At 43.7% G+C, this 27,615-nt stretch overlaps 1 protein-coding gene across 2 annotated transcripts in view; it reads right to left on the bottom strand.

The window, feature by feature from the left end:
- Positions 1-27,615, bottom strand: part of SOS1 (SOS Ras/Rac guanine nucleotide exchange factor 1) — a 519,460-nt gene that overhangs the window by 85,185 nt on the left and 406,660 nt on the right. For both annotated transcript variants that reach the window (XM_073627668.1, XM_073627669.1), the window contains 2 exons: positions 23,488-23,650; positions 2,414-2,531 (listed from right to left, as the gene is read on the bottom strand). In XM_073627668.1, the coding sequence (XP_073483769.1) occupies positions 2,414-2,531; positions 23,488-23,650 (281 nt within the window). The remainder of the gene's footprint in view (positions 1-2,413; positions 2,532-23,487; positions 23,651-27,615) is intronic.

Raw genomic sequence — 27,615 nt, 5'->3', positions numbered from 1 at the left:
TTGCTGGGCATGGCCTTTTTACCCCCTCTCCCTTCCCCCCTCCCCGCTTTTCTTCCCCCTCCCCCGTTCTTTCTTCTCTCCCCCGCTTTGGCAACATTCACCATGTTAGAACATTATGGGATTGCCAGACGTTTATTTTTATTGCGACCAGTTCCGGGTTAGCTGTCTAGGTCAGGGTTGCCTTCACTAGAAATAATATATCTTTCGAAAAAAGGAATAATAATACACATGTAGTTGATCATAATGATGTGTATATCAGTGCAATCTTCTATATGTGGATGCAGATTGGGGGTGCATTATTGTAAATGAATTATTGTAATGTGCAGTCATTGGCCACATCCAAACTTTGTGGTCCCCCTTTTTTTTTTACCCCCCCGGGCTTTGTTTTTCCCTTGTTTTTACCTCCCCAGTCCAGTGCCATTTGATCCCCGTATGGACGCCCAAGGGTGTGTACTAGGTTGGGTACACATCCCCCTCAGGCTCTTTCCTTCTGGGGGGGTGCCAACCCCGTGCACGCCCGCCTTGAGGTCTCCTCATGGTCCATGGCATCCCGGTCAACCGTATCCTAAACGGCCACCATACCATCTGCCCAAGTGTTTCCACTCTCTTGGTTCAGCACTGTCTCCAATGGGAGTCATAGTGCTGTTTTTGGCAACCGGAAGTAGTATCTACTTCCAGTTTGTTGTTTCCGGTTCCGGGTATTCAGTCCAGGGACCTGGAACTTCCCCTTTGCGTCCGCTTGGCGCCGGTGCAGCGTGATGACATACGCAGCATTTTGGCGCCATGGGGAGGGATATTTAAACCCCACACATCTAGATGCTTGTCAGCAGTTTGGGAGCTCATGTTAAACATGGACGCCGACACCAGGTAAAACTAACATTGACCGTCAGTAGGCCCAGCACTTTGCGATATAGTCAACTGAAAACTAAGCACTACCTTTGGTGCCTTATCTGTTTCTTACACTTTTTTTTTTTTGAAATATAGGAAGTGATTACCCTTTATGATTCATCATCTTTGGGTGTCTCTTCAGTAGCACCAATAGAAACGTGACGTAGCTTTTCAGCTTTCCACACAACGGTGAGATACTCTTTCAAGGTGGGCAGATGCTCTTGAAGATTTAAAGACGCAGTTTATACATATATATATATATGCTTTTTGTTATATAAAACTTTAATATAGGTACATGCATATTTATATATGTTTTTTCAGAAACTGTGGAGTAGCTCTGTCCCCTTCCGCATAGGTGCCTTTTTTACAATTGACATTGTGCCATCAGTCCTCATGAGCTCCCAATACAAATATTTTCCTATATCTTGGGGTATCGGTGAGTATGGTCCACTGTTTAGTTTTTGCTGCGGACTCTTTCTCCCCTCACCCGTAATGTGCGCGTATTTTTACTATCTATAATATATGTTACAGCAACTGTAATCATTTTCTCTGCTTGTGATGGTCTTCATCTATAAGAACACACATCCCTCCCTACGGGTGATCAGGCATCTTTCTGGACTACAGGGGGGAGTCAACTCTGGGGGTACCCCTCCTCCCCTCTCTTTTGACACTTCGGGTCCTGCGGCTTCCCTGGAACTCTTTACAGAGGTATGGAGTTGACGTAGGGGTTGTGTTGGTTGGGAGCACTTGGGAGGGGGGAGGGTGAGAGCCTGGGTTGGGGCTGGGTGTGTGTGTGTGTGTGTGTGTGTGGGGGTGTGTGTGGGGGTGTGTGGGGGGGTGTGTGGGGGGGTGTGTGGGGGGGTGTGTGGGGGGGTGTGTGGGGGTGGGGGGGGTTGTGAGGGTTGGGGGGGGGTTTGGTGCAATTTTTGCAATTTTGCGATTTTTGTTTTTGGAGGGGGGATTTGGTGGAGTCATGGTTGCACAAGCTAAAGAGCTTTCAAGTTGTATAAATGCGAATGTTTCATGTATCTTTTCCATGTATTCACTTTTTTGTTTTCTTCTTTAAACATCCAAGGTTGATTTTATCATGAATATTGTTGCTGAATAATTGAAAAGCCTCGTCCATTTTCCTGATGAAGCCTTCCTTGCGAAACATGTTGAAATTTGTAGACGTGGTTATGATCAGACTTTTTTTTGCGACTACAGGTCTTTCCCTTCATTTGTCAATATTAGGTTGAGGATGTTTACCTTTGACTATGAATGTAAAACTGTTTTCACATTTTACTGTTCTTCTTTGTAAAATTGCATTAATAAATATTTGGTATAATTTTTAATTGACAGTGCTCTTTCTTATACTAGGTGTACCTTTAAAATCCCACTTCTCACACACTTCTTTGTTTTACTACTAACAGGGATGATAGTACATATAAAATGTTTCTAGTATCATTGGGAATACTGATCTCTACCCATTTAGCTCAATCAACCACATGAGTTATTTTGAAATTAAACATCAAACAATACTTACCGCAAAAAGGCACACATGGTGGATTAATTGACCTGAGTTTAGCTAAATACTTCTTTTGGTGATCTTCACTCAATTCATGAGCTTCTTCTAGAATTTTCCTCTGCCGACTTGATATTTGCTATAAAGGAAGAAAAGCAAAATAGATAAAAACGTAATGAAAAACATTATGCCAGACATTTTTTTTGGTCAGTTCCTGAATGGATGTACATAAACATAAATCTGAGCGCAATAAGATAAGCCAATGGCACGATCTCAAATGCAGACGTTTCCCCAGTTCAGTCTGCCCATCAAGATCAAAGCCAGTCAGCATTGTGAGCCCATATAATGCCATTGCCCCTGCTCACATTGGTGACTAATAAAGAGTTAAATGTGGCATCGCTCCCTATATAAGCTAGCATGCGGGTGGTAAGCACATTCAACTCCAAGGCTATCGGGCACACATGCATAAAAGTGTACAAGGGAATTGCATACAAGGGCTTGCAATACTCTCCGATTGAAAGCTTACTGAGCACATTAAACTGGGGTTAATTCTATAACTGATGTCTCAAGTTCTATTCATTAAATCATTAACTGCTTCCCGCCCACCACCTCATATGACGTCGGGTTTGAGGGGTGATATCTGAATGATGCCTGCAGTTACAGGCGTTATTCAGATATCTTCTTTTTCATCCGGCGACTCCCTGCACCAGAACAACAATCATAGCGGCTCAGTCGCTTGATTGTTCTTAAAAGGTGGCGGGAGGGGACGTCACCCCCCTCCCGCCGCCCTCCGGTGCTTACCCCTCCGGCTCACCCCTGCCACCGGCAAACTGGAGAAGGAACCGACCGGCGGCGGATATAGACCATAGAAATTTCCGGCAGGCAAGATAGTCCTAGGAGTCTCTATGATTGTTAGGAGGCCGGGCGCTATGTTATGACATCACGGTTGGCCTCTGCATTTGAAAAAATGCCAACGCCTCAGCTGTCAGGCTTCCCAGCCTAGAGGTAAGATCTGGGGACTTATTGACCCCAGATCTCACTGTAAAAAGGACCTGTCACGCACTATTCATATTACAAGGGACGTTTACAAAAACAAAGCATCAAACTAGAAAAATAAAAGTAAAACTTTTTTTTTTTAATTGGTAAATTTAAAGGGCCCCTGTTCTCGCGTGCTCGCTCCCAGAAGCGAATGCATATGTAAGTCGGGCCCACATATGTAAACCACATTCAAACCCCACATGTGAGGTATCCCAGTGAACATTAGAGCGAGAGCAAGAATTATGGCGCTAGATCTCCTCTGTATCTCAAAACATATAACCTGTAAAAATTTTGAAAGCATCGCCTATGGGGATTTTTAATTACCGAAGTTTGGCGCCATTCCACAAGTGTGTGTAATTTTGAAGCGTGACATGTTAGGTATCCATTTACTCGGCGTAACATCATCTTTCAAATTATGCAAGAAAATTGGGCTAACTTTACTGTTTTGTTTTTTTTAACCACTTCAGCCCCGGACCATTATGCTGCCTTAGGACCAGAGGACTTTTTCCAATTTGGCACTGCATTGCTTTAACTGCTAATTGCGCGGTCATGCAATGCTGTACCCAAACGAAATTTTCGTCCTTTTCTTCCCACAAATAGAGCTTTCTTTTGATGGCATTTGATCACCTCTGCCGTTTTTATTTTTTGCGCTATAAACAAAAAAAGACCGAAAATTTTGAAAAAAAAATGATATTTTCTACTTTTTGTAATAAAAAAAATCCAATAAACTCAATTTTAGTCATACATTTAGGCCAAAATGTATTTGGCCACATGTCTTTGGTAAAAAAAAATGTCAATAAGCGTATATTTATTGGTTTGCGCAAAAGTTATAGCGTCTACAAGCTAGGGTACATTTTCTGGAATTTACACAGCTTTTAGTTTATGACTGCCTATGTCATTTCTTGAGGTGCTATAATGGCAGGGCAGTACAACCCCCCCCCCCCCCAAATGACCCCATTTTGGAAAGTAGACACCCCAAGGAAATTGCTGAGAGGCATGTTGAGCCCATTGAATATTAATTTTTTTTGTCCCAAGTGTTTGAATAATGACAAAAAAAAAAAAAAAATTACAAAAAGTTGTCATTAAATGATATATTGCTCACACAGGCCATGGGCATATGTGGAATTGCACCCCAAAATACATTCAGCTGCTTCTCCTGAGTACGGGGATACCACATGTGTGGGACTTTTTGGGAGCCTAGCCGCGTACGGGGCCCCGAAAACTAATCACCGCCTTCAGGATTTCTGAGGGCGTAAATTTTTGATTTCACTCCTCACTACCTATCACAGTTTTGAAGGCCATAAAATGCCCAGATGACACAAACCCCCCCCAAATGACCCCATTTTGGAAAGTAGACACCCCAAGCTATTTGCTGAGAGGCATGTTGAGTCCATGGAATATTTTATATTTTGACACAAGTTGCGGGAAAGTGACACTTTTTTTTTTTTTGCACAAAGTTGTCACTAAATGATATATTGCTCACACAGGCCATGGGCATATGTGGAATTGCACCCCAAAATACATTCAGCTGCTTCTCCTGAGTACGGGGATACCACATGTGTGGGACTTTTTGGGAGCCTAGCCGCGTACGGGGCCCCGAAAACCAATCACCGCCTTCAGGATTTCTAAGGGTGTAAATTTTTTATTTCACTCTTCACTGCCTATCACAGTTTCGGAGGCCATGGAATGCCCAGGTGGCACAAACCCCCCCCAAATGACCCCATTTTGGAAAGTAGACACCCCAAGCTATTTGCTGAGAGGCATGGTGAGTATTTTGCAGCTCTCATTTGTTTTTGAAAATGAAGAAAGACAAGAAAAAACTTTTCTTTTTTCAATTTTCAAAACTTTGTGACAAAAAGTGAGGTCTGCAAAATACTCACTATACCTCTCAGTAAATAGCTTGGGGTGTCTACTTTCCAAAATGGGGTCATTTGGGGGGGGGTTTGTGCCACCTGGGCATTCCATGGCCTCCGAAACTGTGATAGGCAGTGAGGAGTGAAATCATAAATTTACGCCCTTAGAAAGCCTGAAGGCAGTGCTTGGTTTTCGGGGTCCCGTACGCGGCTAGGCTCCCAAAGAGTCTCACACATGTGGTATCCCCGTACTCAGGAGAGGCAACAGAATGTATTTTGGGGTGTAATTTCACATATTACCATGGCATGTTTGAGCAATATATCATTTAGAGACAACTTTGTGCAAAAAAAAAAATTTGTCTCTTTCCCGCAACTTATGTCACAATATAAAATATTCCATGGACTCGACATGACTCTCAGCAAATAGCTTGGGGTGTCTACTTTCCAAAATGGGGTCATTTGGGGGGGTTTTGAACTGTCCTGGCATTTTATGCACAACATTTAGAAGCTTATGTCACACATCACCCACTCTTCTAACCACTTGAAGACAAAGCCCTTTCTGACACTTTTTGTTTACATGAAAAAATTATTTTTTTTTGCAAGAAAATTACTTTGAACCCCCAAACATTATATATTTTTTTAAAGCAAATGCCCTACAGATTAAAATGGTGGGTGTTTCATTTTTTTTTTTTTTTTCACAAAGTATTTGCGCAGCGATTTTTCAAACGCATTTTTTGGGGAAAAAACACACTTTTTTAAATTTTAATGCACTAAAACACACTATACTGCCCAAATGTTTGATGAAATAAAAAAGATGATCTTAGGCCGAGTACATGGATACCAAACATGACATGCTTTAAAATTGCGCACAAACGTGCAGTGGCGACAAACTGAATACATTTTTAAAAGCCTTTAAAGGTTACCACTTTAGATTTACAGAGGAGGTCTACTGCTAAAATTACTGCCCTCGATCTGACGTTCGCGGTGACACCTCACATGCACGGTGCAGTTGCTGTTTACATTTGACGCCAGACTGACGCTTGCGTTCGCCTTTGCGCATAGGGGGACAGGGGTGCTTTTTTTTTTTCTCTTTATTTTTTTTTTGCTTTTTTATCTTATTTTTAAACTGTTCCTTTCATTTTTTTTTTTAATTATTTTTATTGTTATCTCAGGGAATGTAAATATACCCCATGATAGCAATAGGTAGTGACAGGTACTCTTTTTTGAAATTGGGGTCTATTAGACCCTAGATCTCTCCTCTGCCCTCAAAGCATCTGACCACACCAAGATCGGTGTGATAAAATGCTTTCCCAATTTCCCAATGGCGCTGTTTACATCCGGCGAAATCTAAGTCATGAAATGCTCGTAGCTTCCGGTTTCTTAGGCCATAGAGATGTTTGGAGCCACTCTGGTCTCTGATCAGCTCTATGGTCAGCTGGCTGAATCAACGGCTGCATTCTCAGGTTTCCTGTTGACACAGGATAGCCAGAGAAAAACACAGAAGACAGTGGGGGGGCATTCCCTCCCACTGCTTGTAAAAGCAGTCTAGAGGCTAATTAGCCGCTAGGATTGCTTTTACATGAAAGCAGACCGCTAGCTGAAAAGAATGATACCAAGATGATACCTAAACCTGCAGGCATCATTCTGGTATAACCACTCAAAGTTGTGAATGGCGTACCTGAAGACAAAAAAATGGTTAACAATAAAACACAGTAAACGGCAAAGTATAAAAAATTGCATACCTGAAAAGCAAACATGATAAAACATAATAACAATAAAACATTGCAGAATAGAATACAGTAAAAAAGAGCAGAACAATAGAGAGAGAATAGAGAGAGAGAGAACAATATATATTTTTTTATTTTATATATATATATTTTTTTTTTTACACTTTTTTTTTTGTAACTAACTTTTATATCTGTAACTGGTTCCAGGTTCGGGTCTCTCAAAATGCGATGGCATCTTGGGAGACCCTGTGAAAGTGTGCCTAGTCTGTGCAATGCTGTACCCTACGCTAATACTCAACTAGTGTATGGTAGCGTTCAAAACATTCACCAATACCAAGACCAGGATTGTCAGGACAGGAGGGACAATACTAGCGGGTGTCACGCCTATATCCGCGCTTGCTGCAGACACGACATCTTTTTTGGGGGGTCCGTTGGGTAGGGGTACTCGGGAGGACATAAAGAAAATGCCTCTCATGCAGCCGACTGCATTTGGTTGGGGATGTGAATGGGGTAAGTACGGGCGCTGCAGAAGTGGTGGGTTCCCAATTAGGATTGGCAAATGCAGCAGGAAGGGCATTATGAGCACGACGGGCCTGTGTTTGTCTTCTTGGTGGCAGCGGGACACTACTTGTGCTTGCCACCTCACCAGCTTGAACTGCACTTATGGGACTCGCCACGTCACGTCACCAAGTGTTACTGCAGTGCTGGTTTGACCACGACCGGGGTGTACTAGGCCGCTGGTGCTTGTCAGTTCACCAAAACGCTACCAAAAAAACCTGTTAGCGATCGCAGGAATCAGGCCTGACTCTGCGAACGCTGCAGTTATGCGTTTAGTGTTTTGTAAGTGACAGTGATCGATCGATACTGCACTTGGGTGGGCTGCGCCGGGCGGAGGGGCAAAACGCAGGTGCTAGCAGGTATCTGGGCTGATCCCGCTAACACTGCGTTTTTGGGAACCCTAAACTGCTGGGGAAGCTAGTATAGATCTGATCGGATCAGATATTGATCCGTTCAGATACTATACCACTAAGGGAGGTGTACAGTGCGTGCGTGGGTGTTAGCGGTACTGGCGCTAACCTGACGCTGCCTGGGGCTGGTGCTTGCCAGTTCACCAAAACGCTACCAAAAAAACTGTTAGCGATCGCAGGGATCAGGCCTGACTCTGCGAACGCTGCAGTTATGCATTTAGTGTTTTGTAAGTGACAGTGATCGATTGATACTGTACTTGGGTGGGCTGGGCGGAGGGGCAAAACGCAGGTGCTAGCAGGTATCTGGGCTGATCCCGCTAACACTGCGTTTATGGGAACCCTAAACTGTTGGGGAAGCTAGTATAGATCTGATCGGATCAGATATTGATCCGTTCAGATACTATACCACTAAGGGAGGTGTACAGTGCGTGCGTGGGTGTTAGCGGTACTGGCGCTAACCTGACGCTGCCTGGGGCTGTTGCTTGCCAGTTCACCAAAACGCTACCAAAAAAACTGTTAGCGATCGCAGGGATCAGGCCTGACTCTGCGAACGCTGCAGTTATGCGTTTAGTGTTTTGTAAGTGACAGTGATCGATCGATACTGCACTTGGGTGGGCTGGGCTGGGTCGGGCGGAGTGGCAAAACGCAGGTGCTAGCAGGTATCTGGGCTGATCCCGCTAACACTGCGTTTTTGGGAACCCCAAACTGCTGGGGACGCTAGTATAGATCTGATCGGATCAAATATTGATCCGATCAGATACTATACCACTAAGGGAGGTGTACGGTGCGTGCGTGGGTGTTAGCGGTACTGGCGCTAATCTGACGCTGCCTGGGGCGACGCATATCACCGCCGGGCGATCAGGGGGCTAAACCTTTATTCGGTAATAAACGGCGGGTGCCCTGACACTATAAAAATTAAACTAACTAACCAGCGTCACCCGTAACACTTATACGGTGATCAGTGGTGAAAGGGTTAACTAGGGGGCAATCAAGGGGTTAAAACATTTATTAGATAGTATATGGGGGTCCCTGTCGCTATAAAACACTGACAGCGAACCTAAATATTTACCTCCCTAACTAGCGTCACCAGTGACACTAATACAGCGATCAGAAAAATGATCGCTTAGCGACACTGGTGACGGGGGGTGATCAAGAGGTTAAAACTTTATTAGGGGGGTAATACTAACTGCCCTACCACTTCTGTCACAAACTGACACCATGCAGTAATCAGAAAAAAAAAAAAAAACTGCTTGGTGTCAGTGTGACGGGGGGGAGAGGTGATTGGGGGGTGATCGGGGGGTAAAGGGGGGTGTTTTGTGTGCCTGGCATGTTCTACTGTGTGTGTGTGTTTTCACTCACAGTGCAGTCTTCTCTCCTCGGCGCCGGAACGGAAAATACCGAGCCGAGGAGAGATGACATCATTTCCTTTGCTGCTGTTTAGCATACAGCAGCAAAGGAAGTGATCTGATTGGCCGGCGGCGATCGCGAGGGGGGGCCACGAATGGATGGCCTCCCCCTCACCTCTGATCGTCGGGGGACAAAAGAGGACCATCTAGGGCACCGGGGGGGGGGGGGGGGGTCCCGACCGGACCCCTCACCCGCGGGAGGCAGATCACGTATATGTACGTGATTCTGCCTGCCCGTGCCGCCTTGCCGACGTACATCGGCGTGAGGCGGTCCTTAAGTGGTTAATGCATGAAACTGTATTTTTTTTTTCCAAAAAAAAAAAATGCGTTTAAAAAAATTGCTGCGCAAATACTGTGCAAGATAAAAAGTTGCAAGGACCGCCATTTTATTCTCTAGGGTCTCTGCTAAAAAAAAAAGATATATAATGTTTGGGGGTTCTGTGTAGCTTTCTAGCAAAAAAAAAATATGGTTTTTACATGTAGGAGAGAAATATCAGAATTGGCCTGATAGGCAAGTGGTTAAAAAGGTGGATAGGTTGGTTAGACAAAAGGCATTTTCATCTTTAAAAGTGGTTCTAAAAGCTCAAGGTTTTTTACCTTCATGCATTCTAAGGGGTATAGGGGGCGAGTGCCCTTCCGGAGGCGTGTGCTTGCGCCGGCCGTGGAACTGAGGAGCCGATGCGCGTGCCCGGCGGCCTGTAATGTCTGCCGGGCCCACGCGATCACCCCTGACAGAGCCAGAACGAGGATGTGTGTGTGTAAACACATAAATCCATGTTCTGACAGGGGAGAGGAGACAGATTGTGTGTTCCTAGTATATAGGAACACCGATCAGTCTACTCCCCCAGGCAGTCCCATCCCCCCCACAGATAGAACGCAACCAAGGAACACAGTTAACCCCTTGATTGCCCCCTAGTGTTAAAAACAGTTAGAACACAACCAAGGAACACAGTTAACCCCTTGATTGCCCCCTGGTGTTAACCCCTTCCCTACCAGTGACATATATACAGTAATCAGTGGCTATTTTTAGCTCTGATCGCTGTATAAATGTCAGTGGTCCCAAAAAAGTGTCAAGTGTCCGATCTGTCCGCCGCAATGTCACAGTCCCAATAAAAAATCGCAGATCGCCACCATTACTAGTGTAAAAAAAAAAAAAAAAACGCCATAATTCTATCCCCTATTTTGTAGACGCTATAACTTTTGCGCAAACCAATCAATATACGGTTATGGCATTTTTTTTTACCAAAAATATGTAGAAGAATATATATAGGACTAAACTGAGGAAAAAAATGTGTTTTGTTTAAAAACATTTATGGATATTTATTATAGCAAAAAATAAAAAATATTGTTTTTTTTTTCAAAATTGTCGCTTTTTTTTTTGTTTATAGCGCAAAAAATAAAAACTGTAGAGGTGATCAAATACCCTCAGAAGAAAGCTCTATTTGTGGGGAAAAAAGGACGTCAATTTTGTTTGGGTACAGCGTTGCAGGACTGCGCTATTGTCAGTTAAAGCGACGTAGTGCCGTATCGCAAAAAATGGCCCGGTCAGGAAGGGGGTAAATCCTTCCGGGGCTGAAGTGGTTAATATGTAAGAAACTTACATATGCAAGTGTCAGCTCTTTTTTTTCAAGACTTTTCCTTGTGGTGTCATCATTTGAACATGTCAGCAGGGAGCTAGCATTCAGTTCCAAGAAGCAGTAGTAGAAAGTAATGAATTTTATGTACAGCCATGGCCATAAATATTGGCACTCCTGCATTTCTGTCGATAATGCACCACTAGAAACTAATTGCAATTACAAATGTTTAGGCATTCTCATGTTTCTTCCTTTTGTTTATTGGTATGAAACAAAAAAAAAAGTGGAGAAACAAAAAGCCAAATCTGACACATTCCACACACATCTCCAAAAATGGACTAGACAAAATTATTGGCACCCTCAATTTAATATTTGTTAGCACACCCCTTGGAAAAAATAACCGAAATCAATTTCTTCCTGTAACCATAAATGAGTTTCTTACACCTCTCTAATGGAACTTTGTACCACTCTTAATTCGTCAACTGCTCCAGGTCTCTCAGATTGAAAGGGTTCCATTTACCAACTGCTGTTTTGAGATCTCTCCACAGGTGCTCTATGGGCTTTAGATCTGGACTCATTGCTGGCCAGTTCAGTACTGTCCAGCGATTTGTCCTAAACCATTTCTGGGTGCTTTTTGGCGTGTGCTTTGGGTCATTGTCCTGCTGTAAGACCCATGACCTCTGATGGAGACCCAAACTTCTGACACTGGGGCCCTACATTGCACCCCAGAATTCTTTGGTAGTCTTCAGAGTTCATAATGCCATGCACAAGGGTTAAGACATCCCGTGCCTAAAGCAGCAAAGCAATCCCAAAATATCAGGGATTGTATTCTTTTCTTTAAGAGCCTCATTTCTTTTTCTGAAAACAGAAGAATGACGGGCTTTACCAAAAAGCTGTAAATTTGTTTTGTCTGCCCACAACACATTCTCCTAAAAGGATTTTGGCTTCTTCAGGTAAGTTTTGGCAAACTCCAATCTGGCTTTTTTATGTTTGTGTCATCAGTGGGGTCCATCCTGGGTCTCCTACCATAGCGTCCCTATTCATTTAGATGGCGACTTATAGTGCAAGTTGACACAGTTGTACCCTGCGCCTGAAGGTCAGCTTAAAATTTGTCTGGAACTTAATCGAGCTTCTTTATCCCCCATTCGAACAATCCTTTGTTGCAATCTTAGATCAATTTTTCTCTTTTGTCCACTTCCAGGGAGATTGGCTACAGTGCCATGGGCTGTAAACTTCTTGACAATGTTGCGCACAGTGGACGCAGGAACATTATGATCTCTAGAGATGGACTTGTAACCTTGAGATTGTCCATGCTTTTCAACAATTTTAGTTCTGAAATCCTCAGACAATTCCTTGCTGTTCTTTCTCTTCTCCATGCTTTGCGTAGCTCACAGAGACACACAACAGAAAGGTCGAGTCAATTTTTCACCATTTTAACTGGTTGTCGATGTGATTTCTATATTGTCAGCACCTGTTAATTGATACAGTTTAATTACAAATTACAGGAGCATTTGTAATTGCAACAATTTCCTGGGCGACGTGGTGCATTATCTGACAGAAATGCAGGGGTGCCAATATTTTTGGCCATGACTGTATGCCCAGAACATAATTCATGGGTATTTTTGCCCAGACCGAAGAATCAAAATTAATTGCATGATGGAATTGATAAAACTGACATCTGTGCAGCTTTGACGAAGTAAAATACACCACCTGAGGTTATTAGTACAGTGACCAGGAGGACCCCCCTGGTGTTAATGCTAGTCCCCTTGCTTTCCAACTGAAAACTGACCAAACTAAGCAGGAGAGCACATTGTGGTCAGTTCTCTAGCTATGCTGAGAACTTAGCCTGCTCTCCTCCAATGATCAGACCTGTCCTGACCCCACTGCACAGCTATTCACTGGGAAGTTCAGTGTGCTGCTGCCCCAACCCCCCCCCCCCCCCAAGGTCTTATGTAGCTGAGCACAGACTGAATGTGATCAATTGTAAAAAAAAAAAAAAAAAAAAAAAAGGTATTTATAATGTTTTAACTGAATGGGTTGTTTTACAAGGTGATTGTTTACAAACACTTTAAACTTATCCCTCCCCCCCAATTCCTCTCATAGATATTATGTCTGTACATATTTCTAATTAGAATTAATGTAAATCCCTATTTGTAAATAAACCCAACCTTATTTTGAGATCCAGTTGGCTCATATTATCAAAACAAGGCACAGCAAACAGAACACATCGTACATTTGGCTCCCCAGACTGTAGACTTTCTAAAATCTACTAGACAGAATTGTGCTGCTTCAAGTTTCTGGAATCACGGACCAGGCTTACTAAAAGGATCTCATTGTAAAATCAGCTGAATCTTAGACATTACATTGGTTGAACTAGATGGACTAGTGTCTTTTTTTCAACCTATGTAAAAAAACAGGATTGAAGTGTGACAAGTCTTTTCAGTGAACATGCAGAAGTTTTGTCTTGCTTGAGTGCATGTGAAATGGTGTTACTGAATGTAAAATATTGAATGCTACACTTTTGAAGCAGATTGTTAAAGCAGATAGGAATAATGCTTTTTTTTTAACCACTTGCTTACTGAGCACCTAAACCCCCCTCCTGCCTGGACCAATTTTCAGCTTTTAGCGCTGTCACTCTTTGAATGACAATTGCGCGGTCATACAACACTGTACCCAAATGAAATTTTTATCATTTTTTCCCCACAAATAGAGCTTTCTTTTGGTGGTATTTGATCACCTCTGCGTTTTTTTTGTTAAAAAAATTAAAAAAGACTGAATTTAAAAATAAATTAAAAAAAAATACAAAACCGTTTTATATTTTATTAATACATTTTGCAAACAGGTAATTTTTACTCCTTCATTGATGTATGCTGATGAGGCTACACAAATGGGCACTGATAGGCTGCACTGATGGGCACCGATAGGCTGTATTGATGGGCACTGATGGGCACTAATAGGAGGCACTGGTAGGCATTGATGAGGTGGCACTGGTGGGCACTGGTAGGGGACACTGATAGGCAGCACTGCTGGGTGGCACTGATGGGCATCGATAGGTGCACTGATGTACTGGCGGGCACTGGTGGCACATATGAGGCTGCTTCGCCTCTCCCTGCTCAGGAATAATGTCCCTTCAACAGAAGCTGGTGATCGGCTTTTTTTTCTCCTCACGCTGTCAGCGTGAAGGAAAAAAAAAAAAAGATTACCGATCCTCTGTTTACATCACATGATTGGCTGACAGCTGATCACGTAGTAAGGGGTCGGGATCGACCCCTTACTTCGATCTGTGATCACCTGAGTCTCATTAAATCTGGTGATCACAGCGCGCGCCCTGCAGGGAGGTGTGGCCAGCTTGCAAAGGGGAGGATGTCTATTGACGCCCACCCGGCAAAGCAGATCCGCGCTGTAGCCATCATTCGGCTATAGCGCAGATCTGAAGTAGTCAAGGAACGGTTTGCTTATTCTTTATTTGGCTTCTAACTTGGAATTCAGACAGGTTATGTGCACATATGTGTGAGCCATCATAATAACTCAAGAAAATTAGGTTCTGTTTGTTACTCAGTGGTGGCTATTGACAGTATGGTAACATTTGCACTAATAGTTTTGTCTTGTGTTGTTGGAACGTGTGTGTGAAATGGAACTTGTATATGCATATTTTAGGAAATATGCCACTGCCACTTATTCATGTGCAGATGAGCCTCTTTAAAAAAGGAATTTTGACTTGTCTGTAAATTCTATATCTTGGAGTACAACACAGCACACAGGCAAATATATACATACACCATAGATTAAAGCTGTGTTTCTCTTTTTTTGGGTCATGGTGCCTTTTAAAAGTATTCTCAGTCTCGAGGCACCCCAAGTCTAAGGGCCAGTTCACACTGGCATGCGTGCTTTTGAGGTGTAAACAGAAAAATCAGTGCTACTACTACATACAACAAATAGATAGCAGAGCTACCAGGTACTTGATCCACAGTCGTTGGCTGAGTAGAGTAATATAGGAAAGATGATCCGCACTCTGGTTGTTGCTCTTAAAAAAATCTTCATTTTATTGAAAATGCCATAGTGCATAAACGCAGATAAAAACAGTTGATGCGTTTCAGCCTATAAGGCCTTAGTCATAACATGACAAATGCGTGTGTTTGAGCATGTTCCATTTCTTACCATTTCATTTCAAGAAGCAGACGCTACTTTTAAAAATCGCACAGCACTAAACTGCATTGTACTGAGGTACCAAGTGGTTTGGTGGCTGCAAATTTGCTGGATTTTCTGGACGTGTTTGGGTTGCCATTAGCAATAAAAGCACCTAGGTCTAGCAAGGGCAGCATCTTCCTTGTGGGGTATGGAAAATGTGCATGGAAATGCACCTTTCCCGCACTGCATTCTGGTGCGAAGAGGACAGTAAAACCACATGGTTGAGCTGCCCCTAGCTAATCCCCCTTTAGCTGCAAAGACAGGGGTCGAGGACATACACCCTGTCAGTTTTGGCGGGCACTACGGCCTGCTGAATGTGACCTATTCAGGTGAATATTGCCACATTGCAACCACCCTGCAAACAGGTGCAATGAATGCGGTTGTGGCATGGTGGTGCTGCATTTAGGATGTTAAAACAGGTGGCGAGGAGGCAACAAAGCGCCTCCTCACAGCCTGTCATGTGCTTCTGAAAAGCAATTTGAGCCTTTTAGAGGTGCGCGAATCCTTGCTATTGGTATTGTGATTAAGCCCTAAAAAAAGCAGTCCAGCTAGCTTAGAAAAGTGTTCTGATCATACAGAATTAGGAGTCATGATTAAAAAAGTGTACAAACACACACACACATTTTAAAAAAAATGCAGAACTGTATCTGCATTGGCACTACTAGGTGAACTGTTTGAACAGCAATGTAGTGGAGGTGAAGCAAGTCAGGATTGAGGAAAAATAGGATTTTTATAACAGCTTACCTGTAAAATCCTTTTCTTGGAGTACATCACGGGACACAGAGCCATAGTAATAACTATATAGGTATATAGGCCACCTTTAGGTGATGGACACTGGCACGCCCTAAGACAGGAAGTTCACTCCCTATATAACCCCTCCCATTACTGGGAGTACCTCAGTTTTGTGGCCAAGCAATACACGTGTAACCAAAGAGGGGAGGGACCTCCGTGTCCCGTGATGTACTCCAAGAAAAGGATTTTACAGGAAAGCTGTTATAAAAATCCTATTTTCTTTATTGTACATCACGGGACACAGAGCCATAGTAATAACTATATGGGATGTCCCAGAGCAATGCTATCTCAGGGGAGGGAGACAAACAAAAAAACAGGGAGCCAGGACCTATACTGCAGCCTACAGCACACTACGCACAAAGGCGATATCCTCATGCCTTTTTACATCTACTTGATAGAATCTAGTGAATGTATGGACTGAAGACCAAGTTGCGGCCTTGCAGATTTGAGCCATGGAGGCATGGTGATGCACTGCCCATGAAGCACTAACAGCCCTGGGAGAGTGCGCTTTGATTTGAAAAGGTGGAATCTTCATCTTTAAACCATTGTCTTGAACAATTACTTGCCGAATCCACTTAGAAATAGTAGATTTCGCTGCTGCCTGTCCTTTCCTAGGCCTAAGCGGTGGATTAAGCCGCGTTACCCCCTGTAAAAAGTTACGGACCAAAGAATGCGAAGCAAGTGGTCCTTGAAACAATACCGATAAGGCCGAGACCTGGCCTTTGATAGTACTCAAGGCCAGCTTCATCTCTACCCCTAATTGTAGAAAGGCCAGGATTCTACCTATGACATACTTTCTGGGATGCCAACCCCTGGATTCACACCAGGAAACATATGCCTTCCAGATTCTATGATACAACTGATCCTGACAGCCCACGCTTCCTCAGAACGTGGGTTTCAATAGCCAAACCATTAAATTTAGCGCTTGTAAGGTAGAATGGAATACCGGACCCTGGGAGAGCAGGTCCGCCATCTTTACAATTTCTGCATACCAAGATCTTCTGGGCCACAAGAACCACCAACTTTCTTTCCTGCTTGATCCTGCGAAGAAGTCGTAGAAGCAGCAGAATAAGAGGGAATGCATAAATCAGTGAAAACTGATCCCACGGAGTCACCAAGGCATCTGTCCCTTGTTCTTGACACAAAGTTGTCAATCTTTTTGTTGAACCTGGATGCGAATAGGTCTACGTCCAGGATCCCCCATCTCTGGCATATTGCCAGGAAGATATCGTGGTGAAGGGACCATTCCCCCGGGAACAACTGCTGGCGACGCAAGTAGCCCGCCTGCCAATTTTCTATTCCTCAAATGAAGACTGCCGATAGGCAAGGAACATTGCTTTCTGCCCAAGCTAGGATATGGTTTACCACAAGACTTCTTGTGCCCCCCTGGTGATTGATATAGGCCACTACCGTGGCATTGTCAGATTGGATTCTGACAGGACAATTCTGTAATCTGAATGTCCAGGCCCTCAGGGCCAAGCGTGCTGCCCGAATCTCTAGAATATTGATGGGCAAGGTCCTTTTGGATCTGGACCACTTCCCCTGGGCAGTTGCCTCCTCCAGGAATGCTCCCCAACCAGAAAGGCTGGAATCTGTTGTTACCACTTTCCATGTGACCGGTAAGAAGAATTTTCCCTCCTGCAGATTCTTGATCAACCACCACCAACTGAGGCTCTGGCGCACCCTCGGAGATAGATGCATTGGGAGGTCTAAGGCTTGGACATTTTTGTTCCAAGCGGATAGGATACTGTGTTGCAGCAGTCTCGAATGAAACTGAGCATAGGGAACGGCTTCAAACTAAGCCACCATCTTCCCTAACAACCTCATGCAAAGGTGAATAGGAGGGTCTTTCTTTGCTCTGACGACCCGGACCAGCTCCATTATGGCGCTGATCTTTGCTTGTGGCAAAAATACTCTTTTCTGGTCTGTATCTATGATCAGACCCAAGTATTCTAGCCTTCTTATTGGTTTTAAGGAAGATTTCTCTAGGTTGAGAACCCAACCTAGGCTTTCCAGGTAGTTGACTGTGGTGACCACGCTTTTGTTTAAGCGGGCTACTGACCTGTCTATCAAGAGCAGGTCGTCTAGGTATGCAATAACTGTTATACCCTGAGCCCTTAGTCTGGCCAGAGGAGGGGCTAGAACTTTTCTGAACACCCAGGGTGCAGTGGCTAGGCCCAAAGGCAAAGCTACGAACTGAAAATGGAGTTTTTCCACCTTGTAATATAGAAATTTCTGATGAGCGGGAAAAATGGGCACATGCAGGTATGCAATCCTTGATGTTGATTGATGTCAGAAGCTCTCCTCCTTGCAGGATGGAGACTACTGACCTGATTGATTCCATGAAAAACAAGCGGATATTTAGGAATCGGTTCAGATCCTTGAGATCTAGAATGGGTCTGACATCCCCATTTGGTTTTGGCACCATGAAGAGGTTTGAATAAAACCCAACCCCTGCTCTTCCATGGGAACCTCCATGATCACTCTGAGACAAAAGCCGGTCTAAAGCTTGAAAGAGAGACTTCTTTTTCTCTGGATCTTTGGGGACATTTGACCTCAGAAAACGAGGAGACGGAAACTCCCGGAACTCTAATTTGAAACCCAGAGCTACTGTGGTGAGCACCCATCTGTCCCGAAACTCTTCCTGTCAGATTTTTGAGAACGGCAGAAGTCTTCCCCCTACTCGCGCGAGCGGAAGCGCCCCTTCATAAAGAGGCCTTAGCATTCTGCTTTGTAGGTTTCCTTCCCCAGGACTTCTTCTGTCCCTGGGGTTAACCCCAAGATTTACCCCTTGAACCTGACGGCAGAGGCCGTCGCAACTGCCTAGATGCCTAGACGCCCCTGACCCTGGAGAAGGAGCCCGTTTAAATGAAGGACGTTTATTCCTTTTCTTAAGTGGCAAAAGGGTACTTTTCCCACTGGAAATTTTCTGGATGTATTTATCCACTGTGGTGCAGTGGATAGCACTTTCACCCAGCACTAAGAAGGGTTGCTGGTTCGAATCCTAACCACGACACTACCTGCCTGGAGTTTGCATGTTCTCCCTGTGCCTGCGTGGGTTTCCTCTGGGTACTCCGGCTTCCTCCCACACTCCAAAGACATGCTGGTAGGTTAATTGAATCCTGTCTAAATTGTCCCTAATATGTATGAATGTGAGTTAGGGACCTTAGAGTGTAAGCTCCTTGAGGGTAAGGACTGATGTGAATGTACAATATATATTTAAAGCGCTGCGTAAATTGACAGCGCTATATAAGTACCTGAAATAAATAAATCCAAATCCTCTCCAAGTAGCCGTTCACTGTGAAAAGGAAAACCAGCCAGGGGTTTTTTGCATGGCGTTTTGGCTGACCAACTTTTCAACCATAAGATCCTACGCATATGCACAAGTACAAGCATCAGGCGTGAAGCCTGAAGGATAGAATCTCTAATAGCGTCAATAGCAAAACATAATGCCCCTGGTAGCTTGGCTAAATCCCGTGCCTGTTGATCAGGGATGACCTTGAGCACCTGTCTCAACTGGTTCTTCAGGGATTGACATACACCTATTGCCGGCACTGCAGGTTGAGTTACTGTTCCTGCCAAAGAAAATGAACTTTTTAACAGGAATTCCAATCTTTTATCAGTTGGATCCTTAAGCATTTGTGCATTGTCTACCGGACAAGTTACATTTTTATTCACAGAGGAAATAGTCGCATCAATTGCCGGTATATTCCATTTTTTTGTGAATTTTTCCTCCATAGGATAAAGTGTAGAGAACTTTTTAGGAGGGAGAAAATGCTCATCTGGGTGATCCCACTCAGAATACATAAGCCGTTCCAACAATAGATGGACAGGAAAAGCATGCATAGCTTGTGGAGGCTTTAGGGAACCCAAAGAAGAAGTGGGTTTTTCAGCTGACTCATTTAAAGGTAGCTTAAATGTGGAACGAACTATTTCTGCCAGCGATTGCACCAGCAATTTTTCAGATTAAGGCTCTTCCACAATTGATTCCTCAGAAGGGGAGTAAGCCTCCTCACGGTCCCCTGAGGGGGCCTCATCCTCCTCTGCCCACCGATCCTCTGCTTGAGGGTCCTGGGTGGTAGCAGGGGACCTATCGCTTTTTCTCCCATGCTGGGAAGATGCGATTAGAGTAGTCAGTCTTTCCTCCAGCTCCATCAAAGCTGAGGAGAAAACATCCTCAGTAATGTAGACAGGGGCTGAAGTGTTGGAAACAGTTGCAACACTTAACAAACCCGATGGCTCACCCTGATCAGCTACCTCTGGATCTTCGGGGGGGTGGCATAGCTGGGGTGAGACTAGGGTCCTCAGAGCCTGAAGGTGATACCTTTGGTCCCCTCTGAGGAATTTGTACATCCCCTTCTGGAATGCATAGTCCTAAGCACAAATGCAGAGGTACTTTACAAGGAAAAAATGTACCCACTGCTGAGCAATAGTTCAGTAATTGTTTTTGCTATTATGTGCTCTGCCTGATGCAGAGTAAACGTGCCTTGGGGAATGTCCCACACTCACATGCCCAGGACTGCTCTGTGTCCCTCCGTTAGTCCAAATGGGACTGACAATGGAGCTTTTTTATAAGCTAATCTGCCCTGCGCTGTGACGCCCGCACCAACGCCACGCTAAGCCACGCCCCCTTACTTCCTCACCACAGGGGGTGGTTTAGGAGAGCACAGGGGAGAGGAGAGCCGCCGCTGCTGAGTGCGGTGGAGGGGGGAGCGGAGCAGCAAACCACCAGACCATACAGTGTCCCCCCTGCCTGCTCCTGGAGAGGGGAGAAATATAGCATTCCCAGATGGAGAAACTTCAGCCAAATTCCCCCTCCAACCTCTTACCGGGATGGATAGCTGGAGGAAGCCATGCAGCTTCAGCTGACACAGAGTGAGATCTGAAAGCATGAAAACAGGTATGTGCTCTTTACAGCCCCCAGTGGTGACTTTAGGCATGACAACATTTACTGTATAGGAGAAATCCAAAGGGTCCGCAGGGTCCTGTGGTACAACCAAACAGACCCAATCTTCGCCCATCAAGGCGGGCTCCGTTAAAAAATCTTCAAGGACTGGGGTCCCTTTTTATCGGGGTTCCACTGCCCTAGACCCGTATAGCACCCTGTCAGTAAGCTTTATGGCACTGCAATCTGACAAAAGCACTGAATCCCAGGGTCCAGCTCTCAAAAAAGAAGCGTTACAGTCAAAACCTTGTTTCTTCCGGCACGAGGCCCTGGTACCAACCACCTTGGCCTCAATGGCACTTTGGCTGGATCCAGCTGCAAAGGCTTGCTCCAGCAAGGAATACTCCAGTGGAGCCTCTGCATAGCACATCTTTACTCGTGACCAACACTCGTGACACTGGAGAAAAAACTGAGGTACTCTCAGTAATGGGAGGGGTTATATAGGAAGTGAACTTGTGACAGACCTAGCCGGGACAGAGGCTTTTGGAGGGGACTGAATGCTAGCCTCTTGCCTACCGACTATGGGCCCTGGCATTTGGGGGAACGGTGCTCTTTGTGAGCTGTATGCCTGAGGACCCTTGAGGTGGCGTTACTTTTGATTCGGGTCCATATCCCCCCAAGAGACACAGACTCTGGGGACCCTGTATTTGCCATATTACAATTAGTGACCGATTCATACTTCTGGGACACATACTGTGAGGAGATGCTGATGTCAATTCCAGCCACCTGTCTCTGTCTGCTATAATGTAAATTTGTCTAGTATGACTTGTCACAGCTTCTAAAGAGTTTTTTCATCCAGTGTGCTAATTAACCCTGCAATTGTATTGAGATGTATGATAATGTGTATTGTATAGTCGGTGAGCTAGGAGACACAAGTCTGTCCTAAAGGTCATGTCTCTGAGTCACCTAGTCTGGGTAAATGATTAGATAATTAGCTCATGTTAATTAGGTGTCTGCTTACAGGTTGTATTTTCATCCTGCTGTATATATTTGTGTAAGATCTCAAAATAAAGAGTCAGTCCTGTTTGAACCTCAAGACAGAGCCTCGTCTCGTACTTGGGGGAGAATTATTTATATGGGTTTCTTGTTTGGCTGATTGAGTGTTCGGTAGCTGCCTTTGTGTTCGGGAATGGAATGTCTTAAAAGGATTTAATCCCTTTCCTACTCGGGGTGTCATTACAGAACTGTGTGTCGCGTGACGTACGATAAAGAAAAACGCATCACCCCTTGCACTGCTCTGCCTATTACTGATCCACTGATCAAGCTCCTGCTGTGTGATGTACAGTTTGGAGTTATGCTGGTCTCAGTTCTGTATCTATACAGGGCTGGGACCGTCAGAGCTCAATCTACAGCGGGTGTCCAAGCACTGGACAACAGGTATATTTCCCTGTTGTTTGGGTTGTGGTCCCTTTAAGGGGGCAGACTAGTATGCAGTTTAGATACTCACAGGTTCTAACCCATGCTGGATGAAAGGTTCCAGGGTACAGTATTTCACTTAGAGAGGTCTGATTTACAGTGCTCTCAGGATTAGCAAGTCCCCATTTGGGACCCAGAATTCGGCGGTCTGTAGAGACTTTTGGGTGAGAAAGAGCCTCCAAACCCTGATTATGGGGACTTTGATCCTGTGGGGTTAAGCCACCTGCAAGAGAGGCCTAAAGAGGATCAGGAAGCAGTGAGCAGCTGTCTGAAGTAGGGTGTGCTGCATTACATACTGAGGAAGCAGAGTGGTGGACTGTTAGTTGCTGAGGTTCTGCATAATGGCTGGAGACCTTCTCTCTGAGACCTCACTGAGGCAGACAGGAATTAAAGAGTAACTCTACTTTTGTTGAGAAAAAAAATTCCCCTCTGGGCGATCTATTTACATTGCAGGGATTTTAAACTCTGTTGCACATTCATATCTTTTGTTATTCTGAAGAAACAGCCATTTGTCTGTGTCCATGTCCAAAGTGAATCTCTATGGGAGTGGTTTTATAATTATCAACCAGCCGCTGCACCTGCAGGGCTCTAATGAAGAAAGTGGCAGGGCCTGCATACCTTTAGAAGTGATTCCCCTTTGGGAATATCTCACCAAAAATTCAATTTTTGTTGCAGGAAATGGTCAAAATCTGTATCTTAGTGCAGATTTCTAGGAAAATCAGTAAGCCAATCACACAAAAAAGAAAGGAAAAGGTAATTTTATAACAAAATTCAACCTCAATATGACTTGTGTCGCAATTGTATATGCTATATAATTTTTTTTTTTATTTGATAATTTTTTTCCCCATGAAAGTAGAGTTACCTTTTACCCTGCTAGGGGACAAGTTGATGGGTGGGGAGCCAGGCATCTGATTTTGTTATAAGAAGATTATGGACTGTTTGCTTTATTTTTGCTGAAGGAAGCGATTTTTGTTTGCCTGTTGCGCAAGTTCAATAAAGGCTGTCACTTTTACAAGTGGCTGGCTGGTGGTCACGATATTACAAAGGATATGCCCAAGGTCATCATAAACTGGTAAAATATAACATATAGATGGATATATTTAGTTAATAATCTAATAACCGGATATCCTATAAACAGTTTAGAAGTGGGTTAGGTATATATTTATCACGGATACATAAAAGACTCACCTCAAAGGTGTTGTCAAGCCTGTATATTGGGGAAGAGTTCATGGCACTTACAACTTCAAGTACTCCATTAAAATTGTTTAGCTCTTGAAAGACTTGCAGAATTTCTATGATTCGACTCACAACTACCACTCGCTCTTCTAGGTTTTCTGTTTCTACAATGCATCTGCAGCAGAGTACAAAGAAAAAAACAGTACATAAAATGATCAAAAAAGAGGATGAACAAAACATACAATATCAAATAGGGGATTCCTAGGCATCTATTAACTATGATTTAAGTATGAATGAGGAACTAAAATAGTTATCTAAATTAACAAGTAGAGCCAGATAATTATCACCAGTTTAAAGAATAAAAAAAATCTACTTATCCATAATTTTTTAACCACTTGACCTCTGGAAGGTTTTCGTGACCAGGGCAATTTTTGCCATTCAGCACTGAGCTACTTTTTAAACTGGCAATCGCAATGCAACACTGTATGCAAATTAAATTTATATAACTTTTTTTACACAAATAAAGCTTTCTTTTGGTGGTATTTGATCACCACTGGGGTTTTTATATTTTATTATATAAACAAAAAAAAACATTTTCAACTCTCTAACACCATAACAGATTGTTGTCACAATTGCCTGCAGTGTCAGTCTCCCAGGTTTATGGAATGGGGGAAGCTGCGCTAAAAGTTAAGTCCATAACGGTTGACATCAAGACAAACGAAATGTCCATTGAAAACATAAAGGGTCGTATTAACACCACAGTGTGCATACACAAACAAAGTGCCCGACCACCGTAACTGTAGATTGAGCTTACCGGACGGCAAGCTTAAAAGGCAGGTGTCTATAGCCCAGCCAAGGCCTCTAAGCTTGCTGATGATCACAGTGTTCGGATGGCGAAGATCGCTCACTAGGACCCACTTCCGGCATCCACATACTCAATAGATTGCCCAGAAGAAAAAAGAACTGGCCATAGTGTAGTATATTCCAAACGGTTTTAATAAAAACAAGTAATACACTTACAATTAGGAGGCGATAACATCGCATGTAAAAGAGCCGGCCGGCATACACAAAAACGAAGCCCGTCCTCCTACTCCGATGGAGTGGTGACGTCAGTACGTGCCTTCCTCCAGACGTGTTTCGTCATCAGCAGACCTTGTCAATGGGGAACGGGCAGCGTAGTGACTCACCACCATAAATAGGGAGCCAAGCCTCGTTCTGAGTCACGAGTATCCGGGCGCCATATTGGATATGGGAAAAAGTTCCCTTACTACAAGCGGGGATGTTTACATCCACAACGCCTCGTATAACACTTAGATATTAAAAACGACTAAAAGGAGACCCCAATATAAATCAGCCAAATAATCTTAATAGTTGACTAATAATAATAAAAATAGAAAAATTGCTAATACTAATTATGTCATCTACCATGTATAAGCCAAAAATAAATATAACGTATAGACATGGGAAAGTAAACTATGTGAAATTGTAAAACTAATACATTAAGTGAAGTAAAAAAAATAAATAATAAAATTTTTTTTAAAACTACTACCAAATAAATATCATATGCTATATTTTAAAGAAACACTGTATGTGTTAATATACAGATAGTGTTATATATAAATTAGTCTCCCAGGTTTACACTCTGTGTTCAGGTACTGGCAGAAATAGAGCAAATTTCACTTCAAAATGTAAAATGTACTATAGCATGCAGATAACACCACATGCTGTATTCAACTCCAATTAAGTTGAAGAACTGGCTTCAGCTCAGATCCCAGCCCATAGGTCATGCCCCTCTGACATGTTTTACCTGCATTGGGCTTAATTGTAGAACCTCTAGAAGCCAGTTTTCCGCTTCCATAATATTTTATTAAGGATATTCAAAGTAAGAAAACAGAGATGGACAAGCATAGAATACCAGAATTTACATAGGCCCAGCGGCCTAAAGATATACATGCATACCATAACCGTAACAGTGGTATATAATTTAACCCAAATAAGGACAAAAAGTTGTATAGCACCACTCTACTGCGCTTAAGGAACTACAAAAGGAATAGTAGAGGTTATATGGTGATTATTGACAAACTTTGTGACTCGTAGGCCCGAAGGGACCTATTTTTAGAGAAATCAAATCCGTGTTGGTGTTGACTGTGCTGTGAATTGAGCTGGTTTCTTGAAGTAAGAGAGATTGGTTAAGGGAATCTCTGTATAGTAGTGGATGAGAATAGTCTTCGGGGTGGTAAATTACATAGGGTGGCAGTTCTATACATCTGGGGGGGTTCCATGGTTGGCAGGCCTGCTGAAAGCCATGGTTAGGTACATTAATTGGTTTGGGGTGATAATGAGGTGTGGTAAGGAGGGTGGTGGGATGGGAGAGGGAGAAGGGATTGGAGAGAGGGGTAGGGAATGGGGGAGAGGATGGATGCGAGAGCGGCAGGGGATATGGGCGGGGTAGGCCGAAACGGGGGGCATATTCCTCCTACCTTGCCCTGGTTTACGTACAGTAAAAAAAAAAAAAAAGAAAGAAAGAGAAATCCTGGGTATTATCCCTATTCATTTAGGTTTGGGGTCCATCGTTTGGTGGTTCTAAAATGCAACCAACAAGACCAGGAAGTAGTGTGTTTTTAGATGTGGTCATGGAAGATGGCTATAAGCTCTTCCATTTCGGTGATTCTGTCAATTCTCCAAAAAAACATTCTTTGATTGAGGGGGCATGGGTTTTGCCCCACAAGGTTGGGACACATAGCTTAGCATGTGCATAGCAAGAGATTTGAAGTAAGAACCTCTGGGTATAGGGGTGTGGTGTAAGCGTAATTGGGAAGGAGAGAATTCTAATGTAAGGGTAGAGACCCTTGAGATTTTGTTGTGGACTTCGCTCCAGAACTTTTGGATGATGGGGCATGACCACCAGATGTGGATGAGAGAACCTGGTTCAGAGTTTCATCTCCAACATAAGTTGGATATCGCTGGTGCGAACTTGTGAATAACGGTCGGGACTCTGTACCACCTAGTGAGGACCTTATAGCCATTTTCCTGGGTTGACACATTTATTGAGCCCTTGAGGATGTTTTCGAATATTTGTTCCCAGTGTTTATCTGTGAGGTCAAAGAAGATACCTTAGATAGTTTCTCCCAGAATTGACAGGTCTTGTTTTTCGCAGGGTATTTGGAAAAGGGTAAAGAATAGATGGTTGAAACCAAGTCTCTGCGGTGTGTTCTCAGAGCATAATGATTCTAGAGGAGTAAGCCGACGGGCTCATTGAGGTTTGCGGTTCGGACCCAAGAGAAGGTGTTGTATTTGAAGATATATATGTCCATAGTGGGAACTTGAGATCTTTCATTTGGGAGGCTAGTTCTTTGTGGTTTAGAAATGTAGAAGCCAGTTTTTCATTCACCTTACATTGGAGCTGAATACAGTGTGCGGCAGTATCTACGCGCTATATTACATTTTCTACTTTCCGCTTTCAAACATATCCAATAAAATTAATTTTCTTCATAAATTTAGGCCAAAATGTACTCTGCTGCATGTCTTTGGAAAAGCCGAACTGCGTTTTTGGGAACACTAGTATAGTTCTGATCGTGATCAAGATACGGATCCATACAGACACTAAAGCCAACTGACACTGATGTCACTAATAACAATTATACAGTGATTAGTAATAATAATGTACTAATGACACTAGCTGGATGACAGGAGTGATCAAGAGGGCAATCAAGAGGTTAACTGTGTGCATAACAAGTGCATCCAGCTGTATGTGTGCTGCTTTTACTCACAAATCATATGGCTGGGTCTCTCCAATTCAGCCAGATCTGTGTGTTGTGTTTACCAGCACACAGATCTCTGTGCTGTGATTGGCCACAACCGATCAGCTGGTGTACAGCCAAAACGATTGGCTGTATCCTGACAAACTCGTGCTGTGGCCAATCAAAGCACAGGTCAGAAGGGGGTGCACGCCTCTAAACTAAGAGGTACACCGCAATGTACGGGTACGCCATGGTGCCTGGGGCTGCCGCCTGCCTTAGTAAATGTATTGCTGGTGGTCAGCAAGAGGTTTATACCAGGCCACTGTCTGCTGCTTCCTGTTTACAGTAGCAAGATTATCTCCTATTCTTCTATCTAAAAGACCAAAGGGATCAATCCTTG

The sequence above is a fragment of the Aquarana catesbeiana genome, linkage group LG04, assembly GCF_042186555.1.
Source record: "Aquarana catesbeiana isolate 2022-GZ linkage group LG04, ASM4218655v1, whole genome shotgun sequence".
NCBI lineage: Eukaryota > Metazoa > Chordata > Amphibia > Anura > Ranidae > Aquarana > Aquarana catesbeiana.
Note: the sequence above shows the minus strand (reverse complement) of the source record. Positions and strands in the feature narration are given on the sequence as shown.